The following is a 21,363-nucleotide window of genomic DNA, read 5'->3' as shown; positions in this document are numbered from 1 at the left end:
AAGAAATCAGGAGATGAAACTGAGCAAAGGAGAAAAGAAATAATGGAATCCTCTGATGAATTTGTTTGTATGTTGCATATAAAAAATGGGGGAGGAAAATCTATTTTGTGATTAGACATTAGGTTTGTGAGTTAAAGAGCATGGTTGCTGTTCCTGGCTGTGGCATAGCTCTATAGAATAAATCTGATCTGCAGAAGTGGGTCTCTGTGATGAAATCCCTTTTGCCCTCCTGAATCTCAGTCAGTTGTCCCTGTGCTCTCAGAAAGATTGACTCAGTTTTTACTGCTACTCACTGCAGTGACTGCAGACCTGAAAATTTGTAACTGTTCCCTTTATGTACATTTTAGGACCCTAAAAATCTCCAAGTGAATTGCAGACAAGGAATATTTCTCCCTTTTGTAAGGGGACTCTGAGCATATTCCAGCCACCTGTACTTGGGAACTACATAAGGAGAATGTGCCAGCTGCAGGTCCTAGGTTCATATGTCTAAAACCCCATTTTTCAGCACCTTGAGATCTTTCAACACAAGAGGTCTGCCTCAAATGAGAGCATTACAGGCTGGTCACAGAGGTTCTTTTGCCTACTTTCTATATGCTTTGATTTTTAACCATTTGCTTTTCTTCTTTGTAGAAAAAAATAAAAGAAAAATTAAAAATGTTCACTCACATTGCTTCATCTCAGAACATCCAGCTCACATCTTTGCTTGCGATACCCAATCCAACCTTTTTCATGCTTGAGTTCTCACCCTGTGTCCTTTAACATCTGACCTTGTAAATTATCACTAGGCATTTCTGCTGCCTTTAATGGTTTTATTTTGAGGAAATGAAGCTCATACCTTTTCTGTCATCTTTTCTGTTGTCTGAGCTATTTGATAAAGAATTAGATCCTTTGGCACATCTGTCTTATGTGAACAGCTCCTGCTTGTCTGTAATCCAACCTAAACCTTTCATTTTTTTAAAATGCCTCCCTGTTCATCAATTCCTATGTTCTCCACACTGTTCTGTTTGTACGTTCAGTGCAATATTTGGGGGTCTTAGACACCCAGCACTTCTGAAATATAACTCCTTGATTTCCTGTTGTTTGTATCTAACAGAAGCACTTTCTCAACAGGTATTTCTGCCGTGCAGCTTACAGAATTTAATTCAATAATCAAATATCTTTTGAATAAAAGTGAAATCAAGTAAAAGGTCTGTACAGCTCTCACCGATGATACATTTAGTTCAAAAGACTGTGGAATATGAAGTAGGGAGGGCCACTTTGACAAGTGGGTATGCACTAACTGTTTCCTCCTTGAGCAAGACAGATCACAGTCATCTTCCCTAATGGTTTGGACGTCATCCAAATGTCAGTTAGCCAAGTTTTGCAAATATTTTAAAATCTATATTGGTGTAATAAACTGACTCAATTGGAAGAAGATCTACTATGCAACATCCTATCCTTTCTCATTGTTGTAGATGTAATGGCTGGAGTCTCAGGTTTGAGGGGGAGCAATAAAAGGGAGTCCTGAAAGTTGTCAGGGAAGTTAGTTGTCAATCATTCTTATCTTATGATGATAGATAGGCATGAGTTCAAATTGCCAAATGAACATGATTTTTTCAAGTTGCTATGAACAGGGCCTAAGAGCCAAATATTGTTCTTTCTGTTTCCAGATTGGTGCTTCTCTGTTTGCCAGTAACATTGGCAGTGGACATTTTGTGGGAATAGCAGGAACAGCAGCAGCTGGAGGAATTGCCATTGGAGGATATGAATGGAATGTAAGTGGCATGCATTTAAGTGAATATATTTATGTCATCAAAATTATCTACAGAGATTAATCAAAATAACACTGCCTAAATAATTTAGGACTGTTAAAGTTTGTGCTTGGCAACACCTGTTTTCTGTACAGACCAGTAAGTGCCAACACAATCCACTATTTAGCTCATCTTCCTTGCTCCTTGTCCAAGACACTTGGGAGCACATGACCTGCTTCTGTTGGATGAAGCTTTTTAGAGAGCACTTGAACCAAATAACCTGATGTATTCTCTTTGTACATCTCTTTTGAATACTTTTAAGATATTTATAAAGAGCACTTTCAGACTGCAGGATGTTGGGAAGAATTTATCAGTTAATTTTGTAATCCATAGTATTTTTTACAGCATTTTGCTGTGTAGGAATTGTTGAAGGGGCTTTGGTTTCTTCACAGGCTATAAGAAATTTTGGGCATCCTTCACAACCACCTGCATTCCAAGTAACTTTTCTTCTTTACTTTCTCCTTCCTCTAATTATGCGTGTTTTGCTTATGGTTGAAGTATAGGGTAGAGATACCCAAGCTGACTTTAAATGAACTACTTGAAGTACCATAAGTAGTGTTAACTGCAACAGCATGGAGTTTCACGTGAGCTAAAACAGTCCATTTCCTTGTATTCTCAGGCTCTGTGGGTGTGGGTAGTAATGCCCTTGTTCTGCTGAATTCACCTTCATGGAAGGGATTATACCATAACACAAAGGACTTAATGAGCATACATAGGTCAACAGTTTCTCTACATTCAATTTTGCTCAGTGAAAGAAGCATACCACCCTGAGGGATTTGGCTTTTTTCTATAGCAAGTGCATGGTTGCTGCAGATAGTCGAGTATTCATATGATATACATATTTAAGGAGAAGGATAAAGGCTAAAATGAATTCTATGAGACATGCATAATTAATCTGACATTTTTCTCTATTTGATTACACTAGTCCTGTAACAAACCTGAATGCCCTTCTCTTTATACTAAAACTAAGTAAAACAAAATAGAACGATCACTGCTTGAAATTTCATGGTATTCAAATCTCTAGGACCCGTATCCTTCTTCAGCCGTATCCACCTCTAACACTTCATCTCCTGGGACCTTGTTTGTGGACTAATATCAATACACAGGGTACAACAATTGTTGTTTAGGAAGAAGCAATGATGCATCTGTGTATTTGAGCAGATATACTATATAGTTCATTAGTTATGACATAGAGGGACTAGTGTACAGGTTAATAGACATGGTGGAAATATTGCTCTTGGCTGTATAATCTGACTCTCCTCTTGAAAGAAATACTAACTTTGACTGTTATCATCCTTGTGTTCACTATTATTCCACTGAAATAATTTCTAAGTTGTATTAGTATGACAGCAGAAGCTGGCCCAGTATTTCTTGTCCATCTTTATGGTTTTGATCTAAGGGCAGAACTTAAAAGATAACAGTTAGGACAGCCCTCTAAGTCCTGCCAACAGAATGAATTCAGAGTGCAGCTCTGAGAGCAGGTTTTTGTTCTGTGTTTGTCTATTTAAATATGTACAACTCTGTATCAGACAGCATTTCCTAGCCATTATAAGTCAGAAAACTGTGACGCTGCAATACACTAAGATCTATAGTTTGCAAAATACGCATGGTAACACACATTATACTATGGAATGGTAATGTTGAAATACAAAATATTTTACAAAATGCATGAGGCACATCCTGTACAGAATGTGAGATGGCCATATGTTTTACAACAATCTCACACAGACACAGTGCAGAAGGCAGTCAATGATCAAAATAATCATCAGAAGTGCTACTCTCCCCAGTACTTTGCAGATGTCACAGCATACCGTTACAGCGTGCCTGATTCTGAGTGGGAAAGCAACCTGCATTAGTGGCTCTGGGAGCAAGTTGTTAGCAAATAGGTCTCAGGCAGCAAACCTCACCTTCCTTAATATTTCCCAGAAATTATAGTCTTTTGGGCTGGTTGCATTTTAACCATTATTAAAGCAGGCTCCCTGAGCTTGCCCTGGACAGGGCTAGGATAGCCTGGTGCTGCTGCTGGAGTGGTGCTGTGATACTAGAGGGCAAGTCTGTGAGCAGAAATCAATTGTCTTTCCAGAATATGTATTATCATGTGTGCTTCTCTGGGAGTGTAGCCTGAGATCCAGGCTGTATAAAACCTGACACAAGTTTTTGGCCAAGATTTCATTCCCAAATTTTCAACTGTAAATCAAAGGACAGAGCAGTCCCTCCTCCCTTGTCACCCCTACAGTACCCAGGTTTATGTGATTTCAGTGTTCTCTGGTTGCTGTTGGGTTTGATAAATGCTCTGTGGGGGTGCTGTCTAGAGGAGGCTAACTCAGCTGATCTTGTCTTGGCTGCAGGCTCTGATATTTGTGGTTGTTCTAGGATGGCTGTTTGTGCCCATCTACATCAAAGCTGGGGTAAGTGAAAACAGTACGTGATGCTTTTCTTTGCTGCTCATGTTTGTGGACCAGGTCTTGAATATTGCAAAGCCATTGTGAATGGCAGGAGATCAAGTGTGCTAGAATTGTACTATATGATGTCTGTATGTATTTGACAAGTGAGGGTTCTTTGTTCTGAGACCTGTGATGAGAAGTGCTTGGTACTCTCTCCTTGTTCTCCTTCGATTCCTGGAGCTGCTCTTCCTTGTAACTGTGTTTGCATCTTCCCTCCCTTTGTCTCCACTCATACAGTATCTGAGTAGCAAAAAAACTTCCTCTAATTTGCTTTGTATCTGTTCCCCATTACCTGAAACCTTATCTGCCCCCACTGCAGGTGGTGACAATGCCAGAGTATCTGAAGAAGCGTTTTGGTGGGAAACGGATTCAGGTCTACCTGTCAGTCCTTTCTCTGATCCTGTATGTTTTCACAAAGATCTCAGTAAGTAACACTTTTACAGTATTTCTTCCATCCTACCTTGACGTAAAGAAAACAAATTCCCATTTACAGTATTGCTCACACAGCTGGTCAATTTATGCTGATTTGGAGCCTTTGGTTGAATTAAGCACTGTAAAAATATGATGTTGTGTTTTCTTCATTCTGTCTAGTGAGATTGTGTATCCAGATCTGTTCTGCAATCTCTGTTCTGCAATCCAAGTTTTTTCCTTCCTAGCGATGCCTCTTGATGCTTGCTGTACTTTCTGCTTTTTTTTTTTTTTTTAAATAGGTTTTAAGGTTTACTTCTGCTTATGCTTTCCTCTAGAACAAGTCGGAGTGGAGGGAAACTGTATTGCATTACAGTCTATTATCTTCGGGATCCGTGAAACGTGTAGCAGCAATTTTTGTTCCCAAACTTCATATGTATCTCTTTGAGCATCCTCTGGTGAACAAGCCCTCGGTAATAGTAGATGAGGGAAAAGAGGAAGAGACTATGGAGAAAAGGAGAATAATAGGTATTAAAAAATAAGGGAGTGGGGAAATGCAAAGGAGAGAAATTACAACAGCTGAGCTGAAAGAAAAGAAGTGGAGAGATTCTTTGAATGGGCAAGTGGTTGGTATAAAGTTTAAGGTGCTATGAAGTTAATGTTTATTAAGTAAGTGGTTGTGTTGCTGTGAAGTAGTGAAGGCAGCTGGTGTTTTCCATATATCTTCAAACTACCAAGCCTCTAAAGAAGTCCACAGTTCAGGCATACCTCAATCTGTTGTTTTGCAGAAGTTGCCATGGCAAATTACTCTTTGCCCTCTGAATCGGAGCTGAGTGATAATAGTGCAATTTAAGCTAAAAGATTGGCCTTTTGCTCTCATTCTCACATCTTCACGATAACTGATCCTTAGGAAGGTTATAAATTAAACAGGTTGGTACTGTGGAGCTGGCCTCAGAGTTGGATTTCCATGTGTTTCAAAAGGATTAGTTAATTTGCTGCCATTGTGCTTAACTACTATAACCAGAAATCCCAGGTGTGACAGAGTTTTGGCAGCTCTAGCAGCTGAGAAACTCTTCTAGTCAGATGACTCACAGTTCTATTCTGCAACACATGTTTATAATGAGCCCATCAAGGTGTTATGCAGGTTCTGAATTTACTACCTGTCTTTTATTTCCAGCCTCTGTCATGCCTAAGGATCTGGTCATGGGATTCCACCCCATTTCAGTTGGAGTGTCTTGCTTCCAGGCAAGACAGGTTTTCCTTATAAGCTTCCACTGGGGTGATGAGGCTGAAACACGCTCTTCTGCTCTTGTGGCCAGGTCTTACCGGGGAGCAGGGAGCAAAGCAATAGTCAAGAGAGCCATACAGCAGCAGATTACCTGAATCCCACTCTACCAGTGGCCCATCCCAGCTTCCCATCAACCCGATTATTCCAGATGTGTGTGGGAAATTGCTGTGGAGCTCATGTCTCTGTGCCATGCAGGGGAAAAAATCTGGCGCACAATTTCCTCTAACCATTTCCTTTGTTTCCCCCATCTGCCCAGAACAACTCTGACTGTGCTGTCCCATGTAGAAATCTGGCTCAGATTTCTGTAGTGTAAAACAATGTCTTCTGCGTTGTTGTCTTAGGCCACTGTATTCAGCAGGGCAGGATTTGCCCAGGTCTGATTTACTTGCCGTATCTTATTCAGAATAGGCAGAACAGTCAGGGTCATTGGAGGTTTCAGGTACTGTTGGAGGATGTCAGAGTAGGTTTTTCTATACCATGATATGCAGCACCATGCCCAAATTGTCTCCAGATGAACCAGCTCCTGAGGCAGAAAGGGAAGGCCTGTTCCTTCCTGGATGGTAGGTAACTTCTTTGTGCTGTGTGGACATATGCATGCTATGTCAAGCTAGCACAGGTCTCTCTTCCTAGAGGCACTTTGTGTATCCAGACATGCCCATGTGTTGACAATCCATGCCACAGCCAGCTTGGAGATTTGCATTTTACTTCCTTGACTGCTGCCTTTGCAAACACTGTCTTGTGATCTTTGGCGTACTGAGATTTGATATAGAAGGATGGGTTTCTGCCCTGCCCTTAACGGGCAGTCACGCCTAGCAGTTTGACTGGCAGTGATACTTACTGCCACTTATCCTTGTGGAAGAGTGGCATTTTGTTTCTTGGGTGGTGATTTCATGTGCTGCTTCCTTGATACGTTAACATGTTATCTAATGCTGTTAATACTATAATTATTACAGTGTTTTCTAATGAACAACATAATATGTCAGGTCTTGTAACTCCTGGCGTGCTCTTTCTGGCCCAGTGCCCACCATGATGTGATGCTCAGATTCCCTTTGTACACCTCTGTACAAGGTTGTTACCATTTCTCTTCTCCTGCCCATTTTCTGTGTATTTTTTGACTTCTTACCTTGTTTTGTGGTGAATCAACCACTTGCCAGACAAGGCCATGCTGCAAGGTGTTGATCTTTGGGATCAGGACACAGGTGGGTTTTGAGCCCGAAGGATTTCTGTTGCACAGGTGTATGCGCTTCCTAAGCATGCACTGCTTTGTGAGTAACGCCCATAGCAGCTTTCGTGGGCTCGCTAGCCACTGGTGTTGCTGATATTGGTCATTGTACCGAAGAAAATGGCCTAGTAAAAATAAAAGCCTGAGGGAGAGTAATTGACTAAATTATGACAAGACAAAAAGGAATTAAGACCCGAGTGCCTTTGAGGAAATCAGAAATTGTAAACTGGAGTGTCTAAATGGGTTACATAATTTTCTTTACATTTGTTGTACATCATTTCAGTAGTAAATGTATGGGCGTAAACTTACTGGGCGAAGAGGAGGGAGAAGGACAACCTGCTTTTAGGACTGCGTGGTGTAGGGGTAAAGAGCATGGGCCACTGCCCTGACTCCCACGTTAACATTGCAGCTGGATTCACTCAATTGGAACATGTTCTGCCAGTTGTTCCTGCATGTTCTGTACATGGCTTGGACAGATACATTGCAATGCAAAGATTTAGTCTATTCAGAGATAAGACAGAGATTAATCAGTGTCCATAAAAGAATAAAAATGGAGAAACAAGGAAATATTGAAAGGCAATAATCTTATCAGAAAGGAGGAGCAGTGAAGTTGGAAGGTAAAAGCAATCTGAAGAAGCTGATAGATTGCTCAGGATGCTAAATAATTTATACGTTTCTTTCTGGGGTTCTTTTTAGGACTGTTAATATTTGATGATAGGTAGGCTAAACTAGCCAAGAACAACAAAAGATAGATCTGGGACATAAACTGATCAGTGGTGTGAAAAGATAGGAAAAAAATATTATCATAGACAAAAGCGACAAAGGATGTGGTCTAACAGCCACTGGGGATAAGAGCTGGAAGTCCTGGCTCCCAGTTCCAAACTAAAACCTGTAAGAAATCGAATCATCTCAAGCTGCCTCAGTGGAGGAGTTTTGGGAGTGGCACCTCTGTTGTGATTCACGCTCTGCTTCAGGTTTTTTTCTTCTCGTCAGGGCAGTAGGGTCAGAGGACCTTTTGCTGCAGAGGTCCGTATCTTTTCCTCATTCTCTAGAGTGAACTAAGGGTGAGATCATACCCTGGAATCTCGGTTTCAGTGTCTCTGGAATGAAGAGGGGTTCTTCATCCAGCATCTCCCAGCTAGCCAGGCTGCAGAACTGCTATTAGTACACCTGCCCTGCCTTACTTCAGCCTAGCCGTGGGCAAAAGTGGTGCGAGTGCCTGTTGGTGATCTCAGGCTCTGGCTGTCCTGCAGCCTGACCTGTGGACCCTCCTGCTCCTCCAGCCAGCTGCAGCCTAGCAGCTGCCCTGCAGTAACTGTGTGTGCAGGCTTTACCTCGGGGCATAGGCAGCGCTGTTTATGTCTCTCAGACTCTGCATATGCGCTGTTCCTGCAGCATTTCGCAGCTCCTGAGTTTGCTGAACACCACTAGGACTTGTACTGTTAGATGAGGATGGAACTCCCTGTGTAGAGCCCTTGTATAGGTGGTGTGGTATCCAGAAAGGAGGTATGCAGGTGGGCTTGGAGATGAGCTCCTGAACTAGATGCTCAGGAGCAAGGATAGGTACAGATGCAAACCTCTAATTAAAGCACAATTCACAGTAATGCGTTACAAGTGCACTGGGGCAGATTATTCTGATTGCAAACTTGGATAACTAACATTGATGGAAATTAGCTCTAAATCAGGAACTGATTTAATACGATTAAAATCCCGGAGCGTTACACTGAAATCTGAACAATTCCTTTCTTATGCAAGAGCTAAAGGTTTCCTTCTGCTAGCCAGCTAATGTAAATTATTCTGACAGGAGCTTAAAAGTAGAGATAATATAGGATGTTTGCCTTTAATCACCCTTTGTCCTGAACCAGCAAGACTAGCAATACTACATGTATACAAGAGTAAAGAAAAAGTAAGAGATTTATAGAGTAGCATTAAATGAAGAAACTGTTCTGCATCTTGGAGCCGTCACAGAGTCCATCCCTGCACACAGAAGGAAGTGTAACTTGAGTTTTAGTTATTTTGTTATTAAGCTGTTTTTCAGTATGTAAGCTCAAAGTAGTGAGGTGACTCTGTGTCTATCTAAAACAATCCATTGAAAATGACCTGGAAATTCTTTGAGTAGTTACAATTCTTGTATTGAAAGCACCACAGCACTGAGAGGAAACTGGCTGTTGTGCTAAAATGGCCTCTATTTTGCTATTTTGGTCTCAATTTTTTTTTTTTTTTTTGTGTGTGTGTGTGTGCAGTATTGTAAGGGGTGGAGTTGTGTATTTCAGTACCTTCATCATGAATGTGTAATATGCCGTCATAATGAATTTAAACATTGCTTAATCTATCATTTTTTCTTTTATAGGCAGACATATTCTCTGGAGCTGTATTTATACAGCTGGCCATAGGGCTGAATCTTTATTTGGCCATAATCATCCTGCTTGCTATTACTGCTCTTTACACCATCACGGGTGAGTCTGCAGAGCAGTCTGATACGTCAAAAAAGTTGGGGGAGCCAGAAAAAAGAGAGGAGGGGAGGTGGGTAAGAAGGGAGAAATGAAAACCTGAAAGGGGAAATATTTACAATGGTCTTTCTTTGAAAGAGAGAGGTGGTGAGAAAAGTAAAAAAAAAAAAGTATTTCCACTGAGGCATTTGCAGAGGGGCTAACCTATTTGTCTTGACTTTTCTTTGCCATTAGGTGGCCTTGCAGCTGTGATTTACACTGACACCTTACAAACATTTATCATGGTAGTGGGATCCTTTATTCTCATGGGATTTGGTAAGTAAATCAGATGAATTAAACTGGAATGTTCAACTACAAATCCCACAGTGGCTATGGAAGTGGATCCTGCAGTGTGCAACTCTGTTTTCTTAACCAGCAGGTTTTGGTTCATATACCTGTTTATCAGGGAAGAAAACAGACATGTTTCCAAAGAATAGGCGTATTGCCAAACCTTTTAGTAACTCCATCTCCAAAGCACTGTTGAATATGTGACATAATATGTAGCATCCCATGACAGAATAGGACTTGTGATGGCTAATGAGGTAAAAGCAGAATTGTTTGCAGGTGATGATGATACTCTTAAGTTCAGAGAGTATCTTGTTTTAAGAAGATCATGATTTCATAGATATTCAGATGTTTATGCATGAAAATTTCTGATTCAAAGTGAAGAGCTATTGGTCACATTGCATGGTTTTCCCTTGTTTCTAGCTGCTAGCTTGTGTTAAATCAACCCTAACACATTAGCGTTTTAAGTAAAGCTTGTAGTTGATCTGTGGATGTCATTACGTTGCTGGACAAAAGATACAAACTGAATGCTTATGAATAGGACAACGTGTGTGTCCAGAAGACCATATGCATTTTACAACGGAAATCATGCTGTGAAACAGGATTAATAGGAAAGGATCATAAGAAAGAATGTAGCGACAAGATTCCATGAATCTGTAGTGTCTTTGTTATCCTTCCCGTTCCTCAGCGCTTGGTTTTCCTCTAGCTAGCTCTTTCACTGAAATTAAATGTTTCCACCATTGTTACAACCGAAATAACTCCAGACTGACCTGACCTGGTAAGACCCTGCCTTAGGTTCTCCCTAGGTTAACAATATGTGGAAATAATGTATCTTCATCTCACTTCTTGGCAAGGCATGTAGAAGAGATGTTGAGACAGGGGAGCCTAAACCAACATTTGTGAGTTGAACAGAAACCTAAAAATAAAGGTCACTTCGGCACTTAGAGTGGGTGGATACTTACAAAACACTGTGTACTGTTTTCTGGAAATGTTGATATATACTGGCTAGGGGTTTTTTACATCCATACTAAGGAGGTTTTTCTTCTCACTTTCTTTAGCTCTATTTGAGATTTCAGTATTAAATATTTTATTACTACTTTTACTTTCTATTTTTCAGCATTTGTTGAAGTAGGGGGGTATGATGCTTTCATGAAGAAGTACATGGAATCAATTCCATCCAATATCTCCTATGGGAATATTACAATTAATTCAGAATGCTACACTCCTCGGCAGGATGCCTTTCACATCTTCCGAGATGCCGTCACTGGAGATTTGCCATGGCCAGGGCTCGTCTTTGGTTTGAGCATCATTGCTTTGTGGTACTGGTGCACCGATCAGGTAGGGTGGAAGCCACATGCCTTGGAAATGCCAAACACAAAACTCTGCAATCTAGTGTGATCTAGGGGTGCTCTTCCCCCACTGTAATTCAAAGCTGGGTCACAAAAATGGCAGTTATTTCAAGAGTGGTCAGTAACTTTTCAGTTTCTGGTTTCTAAACCCCTTTCACATATAAGAAAATGGAACGGATGTTCTTTCAATTCTTCTTATACACTGTGCCCAGCAGATACTGGGTATAATTCCTGTATGTGACCATGTGTAAAAAGACAGAGAGGCTGTAATGTGAACATTTACTTAGGAAACCATGCATCACATGATACTTGATAGACTGGCTCTAGGTATTATTCCCCATTCAGTAATAGTTTGTTTCATATTTGTGCGGCTTTCATCTTCGCATGCACAGTCTTGGGAAGATGTTCTTTATGTGATGGGTCTTGCAGTCTGGAGACTCTTCCCCAGTCCTCCTTCCTGCTCCCTAAAATCTACCATCCAGTTTCCCTGAGAGGTCACACTGACAGGAGTAGAGGAAAGTGTGCTCCTGTCACTGCGGCATGTGAATGTGTCCAACCTCTAGCAAGTGATCTACCTGCATGCTGAATTGTGAGAAAGATAATCTTCACAATTAGTAAACAAATTAACAAAAACCCCAATGTAATTGAATCTATTCCTCAGGTAAATATTTTATTCCTTTTTGGCTTTTTACTCTGTCTACTTTAAGAACATCTTGTGACAAAAAGTCTTACCTTTTAAACATCCACTGGATAAATATTTTCCTTGGCTTATTTCAAATATATCCTTTGTTTTTCATGTAGTTGTTATTCTTCCTAGTGACAGAAATGGTAAATAGGGTTTTTCACTATCACAGAGGTTAAGAAGTACCAGGTGTCTGGAACTTGGCATGGTGTGTTCATGGAAATGCTGTTCGTGGTTGAGTCATGCATGTTTGCCATGTCTCATTGACAGGTTATTGTCCAAAGATGTCTCTCTGGCAAGAACATGTCCCATGTGAAGGCTGGTTGTATCATGTGTGGCTACCTGAAACTCTTGCCCATGTTTATTATAGTGATGCCTGGAATGATCAGCCGAATTTTGTATACAGGTATGCATGTGTATACAGAAATGCAAATTTCTTCTTGCTGCTTGTATTTTACTGTCAATCTCTCTCAATTTCCTGTTCTCTGTCCCTTCCAAAATACCTGTTAGATTGTCATCGTCATCCAAATTGTCCAGACGCATGTATGCACAAAACCTAACTACACTGAAGCCACAGGTCTTCCCTTCCTCTTTTCCCTCTTTCTGCTAATGCTATTGCTGTCTATTTTAGGGGAGAGAAATTCCAGTGTCCCTTCCCAGTTGTCTGTCTGTTACAGCCCCGCTCTGGCTGAATGAATGGAAAATGCTGTCTGGGACTGATACTGTGCTGGCATGCAGAGGAAGAGTCACAGACAGCAATATTTTGGGCCATTTTGGGTCCCAGGTGCAGTGTGGGGGAGATGCCAATCATCCTTCTTTCTAACCATCGGTATGTTTAGCAGCAGCCAGAGGAGAGATGTTCAGGTTGAAGGAGGAGGCGTCTTGTGTTCCTCTTCTTGTTTTTCAACTTACTGTCTATGTTGTTCAGTTCTGGTCTGACAAATTAATGCTGAAATATTTATCTTTTTTTTACCTGTAGCACTTTTCAATATGCTTTTAGAAATGAAAGGAAGGGTAGAGGCTTAGAATCACCTTCCTCCCTGCCAACAGACCTAAGGATGATATCAAGCATGTCAATCCAGTGGTTTGACACAGAGATAAATTTTAGAAGCCTTAGTAGTTTAGGAGCAATCTGTTGTTTGTATGACCTTCTCTAACCCTGTCTCATTATTCTCTCCTCAGATGTGGTGGCTTGTGTTGTGCCTGAAGTCTGTCAGCAGTACTGTGGCACTGCAGTTGGCTGTACAAATATTGCTTATCCAAAACTAGTAGTAGAGCTTATGCCAGATGGTAAGACACTGTCTGTCTATTTGTTTGTTTTAGGAAAGGCGATGCTGCCAGATGGCAAAAACAGGTGATAGAGGGAACCCAAGTCCCATACTTAGTTCAAAAATTCTTGCTAGAACTAGGTACTATTAATCAAATGGGTAGTCTGTATTAGTTGTAGCTGTAGGTCTAGAATAGCTACATGGTGACATCAGCTCTTAGCTGGCAAATACTGGGTGATGAAATGGTAACTGAGCTCCTTTTCTGTGAAGGTAAAAAATAACCTACTTTGCCAATGATTTAGAAAAGACTGTCTCTGTTTCTGATTTCTGAGTTGGAGGCATACACCTGCAGTCCTGCTAAACCCACTGAGGTGAGAGGAAAATATTCTACATACACACTGTCGCATAGGACACCTGTTCAGTGAGAAAATAAGGTACCGCTCTGGAGAGGACAATGTATACACAGAAGATAAATTTCTGCAGAAAACCACACAGCTAGTTCATCAGGCTGGAAAGACAGATTATGATATTATACAGACCATGGTACTTCCTTGGTATCTTTAGTACTTAACCATCATATTATAACTGTTGTGCATAGTATTACTCAAATGCTACAGTAATTCCCCATACTGTGTTGACTAGGTCATACCATCTGGAAAAGTGCCTTACTCTGATTTTCAAACAGTAAGAGAAACTTTTTTTTTTTTTTTCCCAAACAGGTGGTTTGCAAATATACTGCAAGCAAGTGAGCACTTGCCTGCAAACAAGAGAAATTATTTTTGTAACTGTTGGGGAAAGTCTGCTTAGTATTTTTTTCTTTTTATTTCAGCATTTAATCAGACAGGATTCACAAAAGAAGTACCTATGTTCTAAAAGCTCAAGAGTTGCCCTGTTACTGCTGTAAATAGCTTTTCCAAAGCTCAGCAGACTTAGTCTGCATTGCAAGAGAACATCAGGCAGGCATCAGCACATAAATATGCCAGACACCCTTCTAGCGGGCTGGCTGGAAAGGGTCAGACAGCACTGTGGGTGGTGCCACGTGCTGCGACTCTTCATGGAATGCTCATCCCAGTTCGCCTATCTTTGTATTTCAGGTCTGCGGGGTCTGATGTTGTCAGTCATGTTGGCCTCCCTTATGAGCTCCCTGACTTCCATTTTTAACAGTGCTAGTACTTTGTTCACTATGGACATTTACACCAAAATTCGGTCGCGACCATCTGAGAAGGAGCTCATGTTAGCTGGAAGGTGAGTGCCGCCGAGAAGCGAGCACTGGCTGCACGGCAGCCTGCAGCCCTCCAAAAGAAGCACTGAGAGCCTGGGTGAAACCCCGCTTTTGCAGGGCGCGGGCAGTGGAAGCAGTGGCCTCCTGTGGCCAGACAGGCTGTCCCACCGCACGCTTCCCTTGTGGAAAAACAAAAAAAGACTGTGCTTCCAATTTATTTGGCCGTGGTGCATGAAGTAGCTGATCTAATTCTCAGCACTTCCTACTGCTATTCAAAGGGAACTATTTAAAAATCTTCACAGGCTTTATGCTACCCCATACTACAGCGCTGGTGAGCTGGTTCTTCTAGTTGATCTGATATTGATTTGTCTCTAGACTTAACAAGCAAAGGAAAAATGATTTTCTGTGTTTTGACTGCATGTTTAGCTGTATGCTGACCGATATTTGACAGACACATTATCTAACTTGGATTTCTTTTGTTTGTTCAATGGTGATTGGCCATTATAATTGATCTTGCTGGTTGAAATACAAAATGGACATTTAAATTATTGATTAATTGCTGCTGCTTCTTTCTAATAGATACTTCTAAGCAGATGGCTAATTGAATATCTGGCTATGTTTACAGGGCATTTATGTTACTTTTAATTGGCATCAGCATTGCCTGGGTTCCTGTGGTGCAGTCAGCTCAAAGTGGGCAGCTCTTCGATTATATTCAGTCAGTTACTAGCTACCTGGGACCTCCCATTGCTGCTGTCTTCCTGCTTGCCGTCTTCTGCAAGCGGGTCAATGAGGAGGTAAGTACAAATTTGGAAACAGGTACGCTGCATGTTCCTTCAGGCACTGGGAGAACTGCTTTTTTGTTTCAGTGTCTTTTATTAGCAACTTCTTCATTTTTATTTTAATCCTGCTGTAGCCCAGGGATGATTTTGTGTTTCCATATCCCAGGGCCTGAGGTTTCAGAGATGAGTTTGAAAAAGTTCTTTGCTAATCTGATAAATAAACGGCCACCTAGGAATTCCTAGACATCTCTGAAACCTAGCTTATCTATTTCTTTGCCAAGAACTGTGTCAAATGGATAATCTATGGAGGCATATTTGCAAGTAATCTTTTAAGATACTAGTCACCAACCTGCTTTACTAAACATACCACCTTTCACCATCCTCTTCACCACTATATATTTCGTCAATGCTCTTTTAAATAAACATACTGTTTTTTCACACATTGTTTCCCAGCCTGGGAATCGCTGATTTTGATTCATAGAGCAGTGGACTGAGAAATATCGTACTTAAGCCTTAGTAAATAACTCAGAAGCCCTGAGGGCTGTCACACGCTTTGATGGGACCACAGGCCAGTCATGGTAACAGGGGTTTCAGACATTCTGAAAACTCAATATTCAGGAATTCAGTTTCCTTTCTATAATACTGGGAATATCAATACTTTCCTATTGCTCAGGTTTGCTCCAAGGAGGATGAGTTCAATGCGAAAACCTAGAGAGAGAGAGAGAAGGGTTTTGAATATCACTTAAACTTTCTTCTCACTATTTTCTCTTGAGACCAGTTTGGTGGTTATTTGTGCGTATATTCGAGAAAAGCCTGTTTTATACACAAGGGATGTTTCATTTCCTATCCCAATATGGCTAAGTCTCACAGATGGATTAAATCTTTGTGTCCTTCATGGAAACCTGTCATTGGCTTTAGCTGGAATTTTACCTGAGTAAGAATTCAGTATAGTCTTTGGGGGTTTGTGTATGTTGCACAATTTAAATTTGGGTAAATAAGGAAGACAAGAGTCAAAGCTTCTGAGAATTGGAGCCTTGCATAAGATAAACTCCAATATTGTAATTACTTGTATATTTTATCAGCGTTTCTTGCTCAGAATCAGTCTTCTTTCTGCCAGAAATGGGATTAACTATCTTGTCCTACTCCAAAGCCTTTTTGTAACTTTGACCACTGAATAATTAAAATGGTTTTGTTCTTAAACCCGGCATTAAACCTAGAATATTTTTTAATCAGGATTTATAAATGTGTGTTACCACCATTAGTTTTTCAACTTCACAAATTCAGAGAACAGCTGAGATTGGAAGGCACCTCTGGAATAGTGCAAACCCACCCACCCCCCCTCAAAGTAGGGCTAACAAGAGCAGGATGCTCAGTTCCTTGTCCCGCTGGGTTTTGAATATCTCCAGGGATGAAGACTCCACAATGTCTCTAGGCAACCTGTTCCAATGTTCAATGCCCCTCACAGTAAAACAAACAAAATTTACCTTTAAACAGAATTTCCCATATTTCAGTTTGTGCCCTGACATACCTATGCTTCTTTTATACTCTGGGCTAGAGTAATACATATCTAGCAGCAAAATATCCACCAAAAGTATCGAGAATAAACTTTTCACTAATTACTAATAGGGTCATTAGAAGATAAACCAGATACGTATTCCAGGAGGAATGACACACACTTGCTAGCTGGTTCTGTCATGCTAGAACCATCATGGATTTAGCCCTCAAGGATAAAAAGACGTGAGAACAACACCTGGGATATGTAGTCTGTGGCTGGAGCCTGTCCTGTATAAGGAGTGTGTTGTCTGGAGACAGATGAACTTTGAGAAATGAGCTGGTTAAGGTGTCCTCCATATTCCTTCTCTGAGCTGTTGATCATCATCCGTTTCAGCTGTATTAATACACTGAGCTGTGAATACAGTTGCTGAAAGTATGTGGGTTAAAACCCATGTGCCAAAGCCAATGTCACACATAACTACTTCCGTGTTTCCTCCAGTGACTATTCAGAGCTCAGAGCTTACTCATTTTGATAACTTCTGTCACCTTGTCTGCAGGGTGCCTTCTGGGGCCTGATGGTTGGGCTGCTAGCTGGACTCAGTAGGATGATTGCAGAGTTTGCCTATGGAACTGGCAGCTGTGTGAACCCTTCCAACTGCCCATTCATCATCTGTGGGATTCACTACCTTTATTTTGCGATGATTCTTTTTGGGGTTTCCGCCATCGTCATCCTGGGAGTCTCCTTCATGACTAAGCCCATTCCTGATGTACATGTGAGTAATATTGCAGTCCTGCTCCTCAAGAAAAGGAACCCAATGAAACCACTAGTTTGAAACACTGGTACTTGGTATATCACCTCCTGACATTCCAGCTACCCACATCATATAGTCCTTGCAAGAAAGCAAAGGAAATAGTCTTCATTTATCTGTCACAAATCTTCAGTGACTCCTAATAATCTTAGACATTGACCAAACAGATGTTTGGGGTGCCACGGTCTTACAGCTTGTTCATGTACTGGCCAGACTGATTTGTCTCTGTGTGGTAAGGCTGTAGATTTATACGCTCATTTTGTTTTGTGGCAGCTTTACCGCTTGTGCTGGTCTTTGCGGAACAGCAAAGAAGAACGTATTGATCTTGATGCAGATGAGGAGCAGGACAAAGCTGATGAAAAAGATGAGGAATCAGGTAACTGTTGAATATCTACAGATTCTATCAATATATTTGAGTATTCCTATTTCATTCCTGAAGAAACATGCTTGTTATTCAAAGACATCCTCCCTCCCTGCCAACAACAAAGCCTCAAACCCCGCATATTTTAATGGCTAGTAAACTGCCTTTTACCAATCTATCAAGCTTAGTGTAAATCAGAAGTGAAGTGGGTTTGAAGGGAGAAAATCTTGTTCTCTAGGTAGCTAGGTAGCAGCTCTGGGACTAAAGCAATGGAGATGCTTTAGGTCTGAGGTGGTGTGCACTGGCAGAACTGCATGCGACTCTAGCACCTGGAGTGAAACGATGAGAATTCACTGGGAAATAGTGGGTGGTGGCCAGGATTGAAGGACCAAGGATCTGGTGCAAAGTGCCATGACAGCAAATTGCCAGACATCCATCTGGGTAAACCCACCTCCCCTCTTTGCTGGGTTTCTGGTTCTGCTTCCAAGTTCCTTTTCATAAGTATCTTCAAATTAATTTATTTGTCTTTTAATTAAAAGTGTAGAAAGTATTGAAAAAATGGAGTTAGAGTTTGCAGCATGGTTTGCTTTTGTGATACCAGACCAAGTCTGTAGGCTGCAAAAGGCGCAAGTGTCTTCTGCAGAAGGCTCTCTTGCAGCATGTAGAAAATCACTCTTTTTCCAGGTGAGCTGTGAAAACATGATATTAACTTGTTTCTGGTACTGCCTTGTACTGAAATGTTTCCACGTAACTGTAACCGTAAATCAGAACTGCTATATTAAATATATGAATGTCTTTAGTCACAGAGATATTCTAGCACATGCAGTGGCCCATGCTTACATTTCATGACCAGTGTGTTATTCCTTCCAGTTAATGAGGAAAGTGAAGAAGAACCGGGATGCTTTAGGAAAGCGTACAACTGGTTCTGTGGCTTAGATCAACAAAAAGGACCCAAACTGAGCAAGGAGGAAGAAGAAGCACTGAAGAAGAAATTGACAGACACAAGCGAAGTGCCACTTTGGAGAAATGTTGTGAATATCAATGGCATCATCCTGTTGGCTGTGGCTGTATTTTGCCATGCCTTCTTTGCATAAACCTCTGATTACATTTCTGAAATTGTACTGTATTGTCAAGCAAACCCAATGATGGGTAGATTTACAGTTAGATACACTTAGTATTTTCATTGTCTACATTTGGAAAAAAATCAGGGTGATTTTCTCGCTGATTTTGTGACCATAATTTCAACAATTTAAAGATGAAGGCTACTGGGATTTCAAGAGAGAGAATTTGTGTTTAGATGTTGAATCAATCCGGGGATAATTGAAGTTCAGGATTTCCATCCAATAGTCTCTCTACTTGTGATACATTTCATATTTTAGGTTCAGAACAAGGCTGCATGAGCCGTATTTCATACCAGGGTTTGTGAACTACCTTTTAGGGTTGATGATACTAGTTTGATTTTTAACCCTTCTTCTTCTCTTCATTCAAATTCCTTTTTCCTTTGGATACGATAATTTGATTACAAAACCCCCACAACAACTGAGGGATCATATGAATGCAAATTAAAAAATCACTTTTGTTCCCTCCAAGCATGAGGTATCTTACGTAAAGGATTTATGTATATTTGATGTATTTGACACTATATCTAACTTAACATTATCACTTTTTTCCCCTTTTCCTCGCTTTTCATTGGATTGTGTTTCTCAGTAATCAGCAGAACACTAACCATCTCAGTTGATTGCATTTTGAAATTAGGGAAAACTTGTCTCAATGATCCTAATAAGAATTCTGCTTACGATAGGTTCTCTGTTTAAGGTTAACTTTAAAAGGTCCCCCTCTCTTTATATTTTAATATGTATCGTTACTTGAATGTGAAGCTTTTTTATACAAAACACATATATTATATATACACACGCAATAGATTATATATATGCACTATATATATTATATATATTTGAAATACATATGTATGTGTGTGTGTATATATATTTATTTCTTACTGATCAATTCCCATCTTGGTATGTCAAAGTGAATGTCTGCACGCAGTTACTAGGACCTCTTTCTTCCTGGTGGGGTTGGTGTCAATGTATCGCCTACGGACTGTACTACAGAACAATCCACGCACATGGTTAGAAGTTCAAAGCATCGGAATGCCGGGTGTGCATTTTTCTTTCAAGCACATTTGAGGGCTCTGTACTGCTTTTCTGCAAAGCTGTCATCTTTCTTCTGAGGATTTAATTGTGAAATGGAATTCATGCTGTGTGACAGTATGAGTTAACAGTTCATGAAGGAGAATAGTCACAGCTGTGGGATATCAGCTAAACCAGTCTGATTGTCTCCACTTGGTAAGTTTGATACCAGCTGGAGATACTGGAAAAGATAGATTTAACACTTCAAAGCAAAAAGCAATAGACCTTCTTATCATGTAATTCAGCTTCCTGGGGAACCAAGACACTGCTGTAGTTGAGCTGCACCACAATTCCTTGTTCCTGTTGCACACCTATCATGGGATGCTGCGTTGTCTCAAAGCATTTCAGTGCAACTCTACACCAAGATGCACCAGACTTGCAATAAGTGCATTGAAGTACAAAGCCTGTGTAGTCCCTCTGTGTGTGCTACGCCACGCTGCTGCTAGCTCCTGCAGCTTTAATCACTCACTGCATCATTTTCTGACAGTACCTTTTCTTCATTTGGATCTAAACCAGAACGCTCTGGATTCTAGTAGAATTGCTGCTCTTCAGTGTAATCCCTGCAGTATACTGAAAGGTTTTGCTTAGGCCAAATCAATACGTATAAATACCAGTGCAAAAATTTTTCTTACAGTGAAAAGAGTGTTTTAAAGACCATGGTATTAATTATATTTAATGGGCTATGAAGACTTGTATGTATTAAAGTATTTGTATATTTTGAAGTATTTGGTGTTCACAGAATGGTGGGATTTTTATGTAATATGATGGGAGACAAACTTAATTTTCTGTCTAGGTTTTGGCTCTGGGTAGTAGTAATGTGTGACAGGCAAACAAGACTTTAATGGGGATTGCCCAGATCCCTCTTTGTCATGTTCTGTTACAAAAAGAAAAATATGGTGGAATTATACAGCCATTTAGATAAAGAAATAGCACAAATGGTTTGCTGGGAGGCTGAGCAACCTTTATACGGCCTCTTGGTTAATCAGGCACTGTCACTTCATTTTCCTTCCCAGGATTAAAGAATTTTGCAAAACTAACTCAGTTTCCCAGGGACATTCACTGTTTGTCCTCAGCAACCTGTTTTCATTCCAGTCTGAAAACTGGATGTTGTAGATCGAATGTATACATAAAGTTTGGCTGCTGCTTAGAGTACCTCTCTAATTTTGTAGAATTTCATAGAAAAATTGCCTGATATTGTGGACAGCTGATAGAACTTTGTGTTTAGATTAACGGTTAAATGCTACCTCAGTTGGTGGCTATTGCATTCAAGGGGAGTTTCATGAT

The 21,363-nt window shown here is 40.6% G+C and overlaps 1 protein-coding gene across 2 annotated transcripts in view; it reads left to right on the top strand.

Moving 5' to 3' along the window:
- The window catches only part of SLC5A1 (solute carrier family 5 member 1), a 31,691-nt gene extending 10,925 nt beyond the window's left edge, over positions 1-20,766 (top strand). For both annotated transcript variants that reach the window (XM_055797715.1, XM_005233247.3), the window contains 13 exons: positions 1,650-1,754; positions 4,139-4,198; positions 4,554-4,658; positions 9,503-9,608; positions 9,837-9,917; positions 11,044-11,264; positions 12,228-12,363; positions 13,140-13,247; positions 14,320-14,470; positions 15,073-15,241; positions 17,278-17,493; positions 17,803-17,905; positions 18,761-20,766. In XM_055797715.1, coding sequence (XP_055653690.1) covers positions 1,650-1,754; positions 4,139-4,198; positions 4,554-4,658; positions 9,503-9,608; positions 9,837-9,917; positions 11,044-11,264; positions 12,228-12,363; positions 13,140-13,247; positions 14,320-14,470; positions 15,073-15,241; positions 17,278-17,493; positions 17,803-17,905; positions 18,761-18,984 — 1,785 coding nt within the window. In that variant the 3' untranslated portion in view covers positions 18,985-20,766. The remainder of the gene's footprint in view (positions 1-1,649; positions 1,755-4,138; positions 4,199-4,553; positions 4,659-9,502; positions 9,609-9,836; positions 9,918-11,043; positions 11,265-12,227; positions 12,364-13,139; positions 13,248-14,319; positions 14,471-15,072; positions 15,242-17,277; positions 17,494-17,802; positions 17,906-18,760) is intronic.
- Positions 20,767-21,363: the final 597 nt, after the last annotated feature.

This window comes from Falco peregrinus, chromosome 2 (assembly GCF_023634155.1).
Source record: "Falco peregrinus isolate bFalPer1 chromosome 2, bFalPer1.pri, whole genome shotgun sequence".
Taxonomy (NCBI): domain Eukaryota; kingdom Metazoa; phylum Chordata; class Aves; order Falconiformes; family Falconidae; genus Falco; species Falco peregrinus.
The sequence above is the reverse complement of the archived record's forward strand: the minus strand, read 5'-3'. Positions and strand labels throughout refer to the sequence as shown.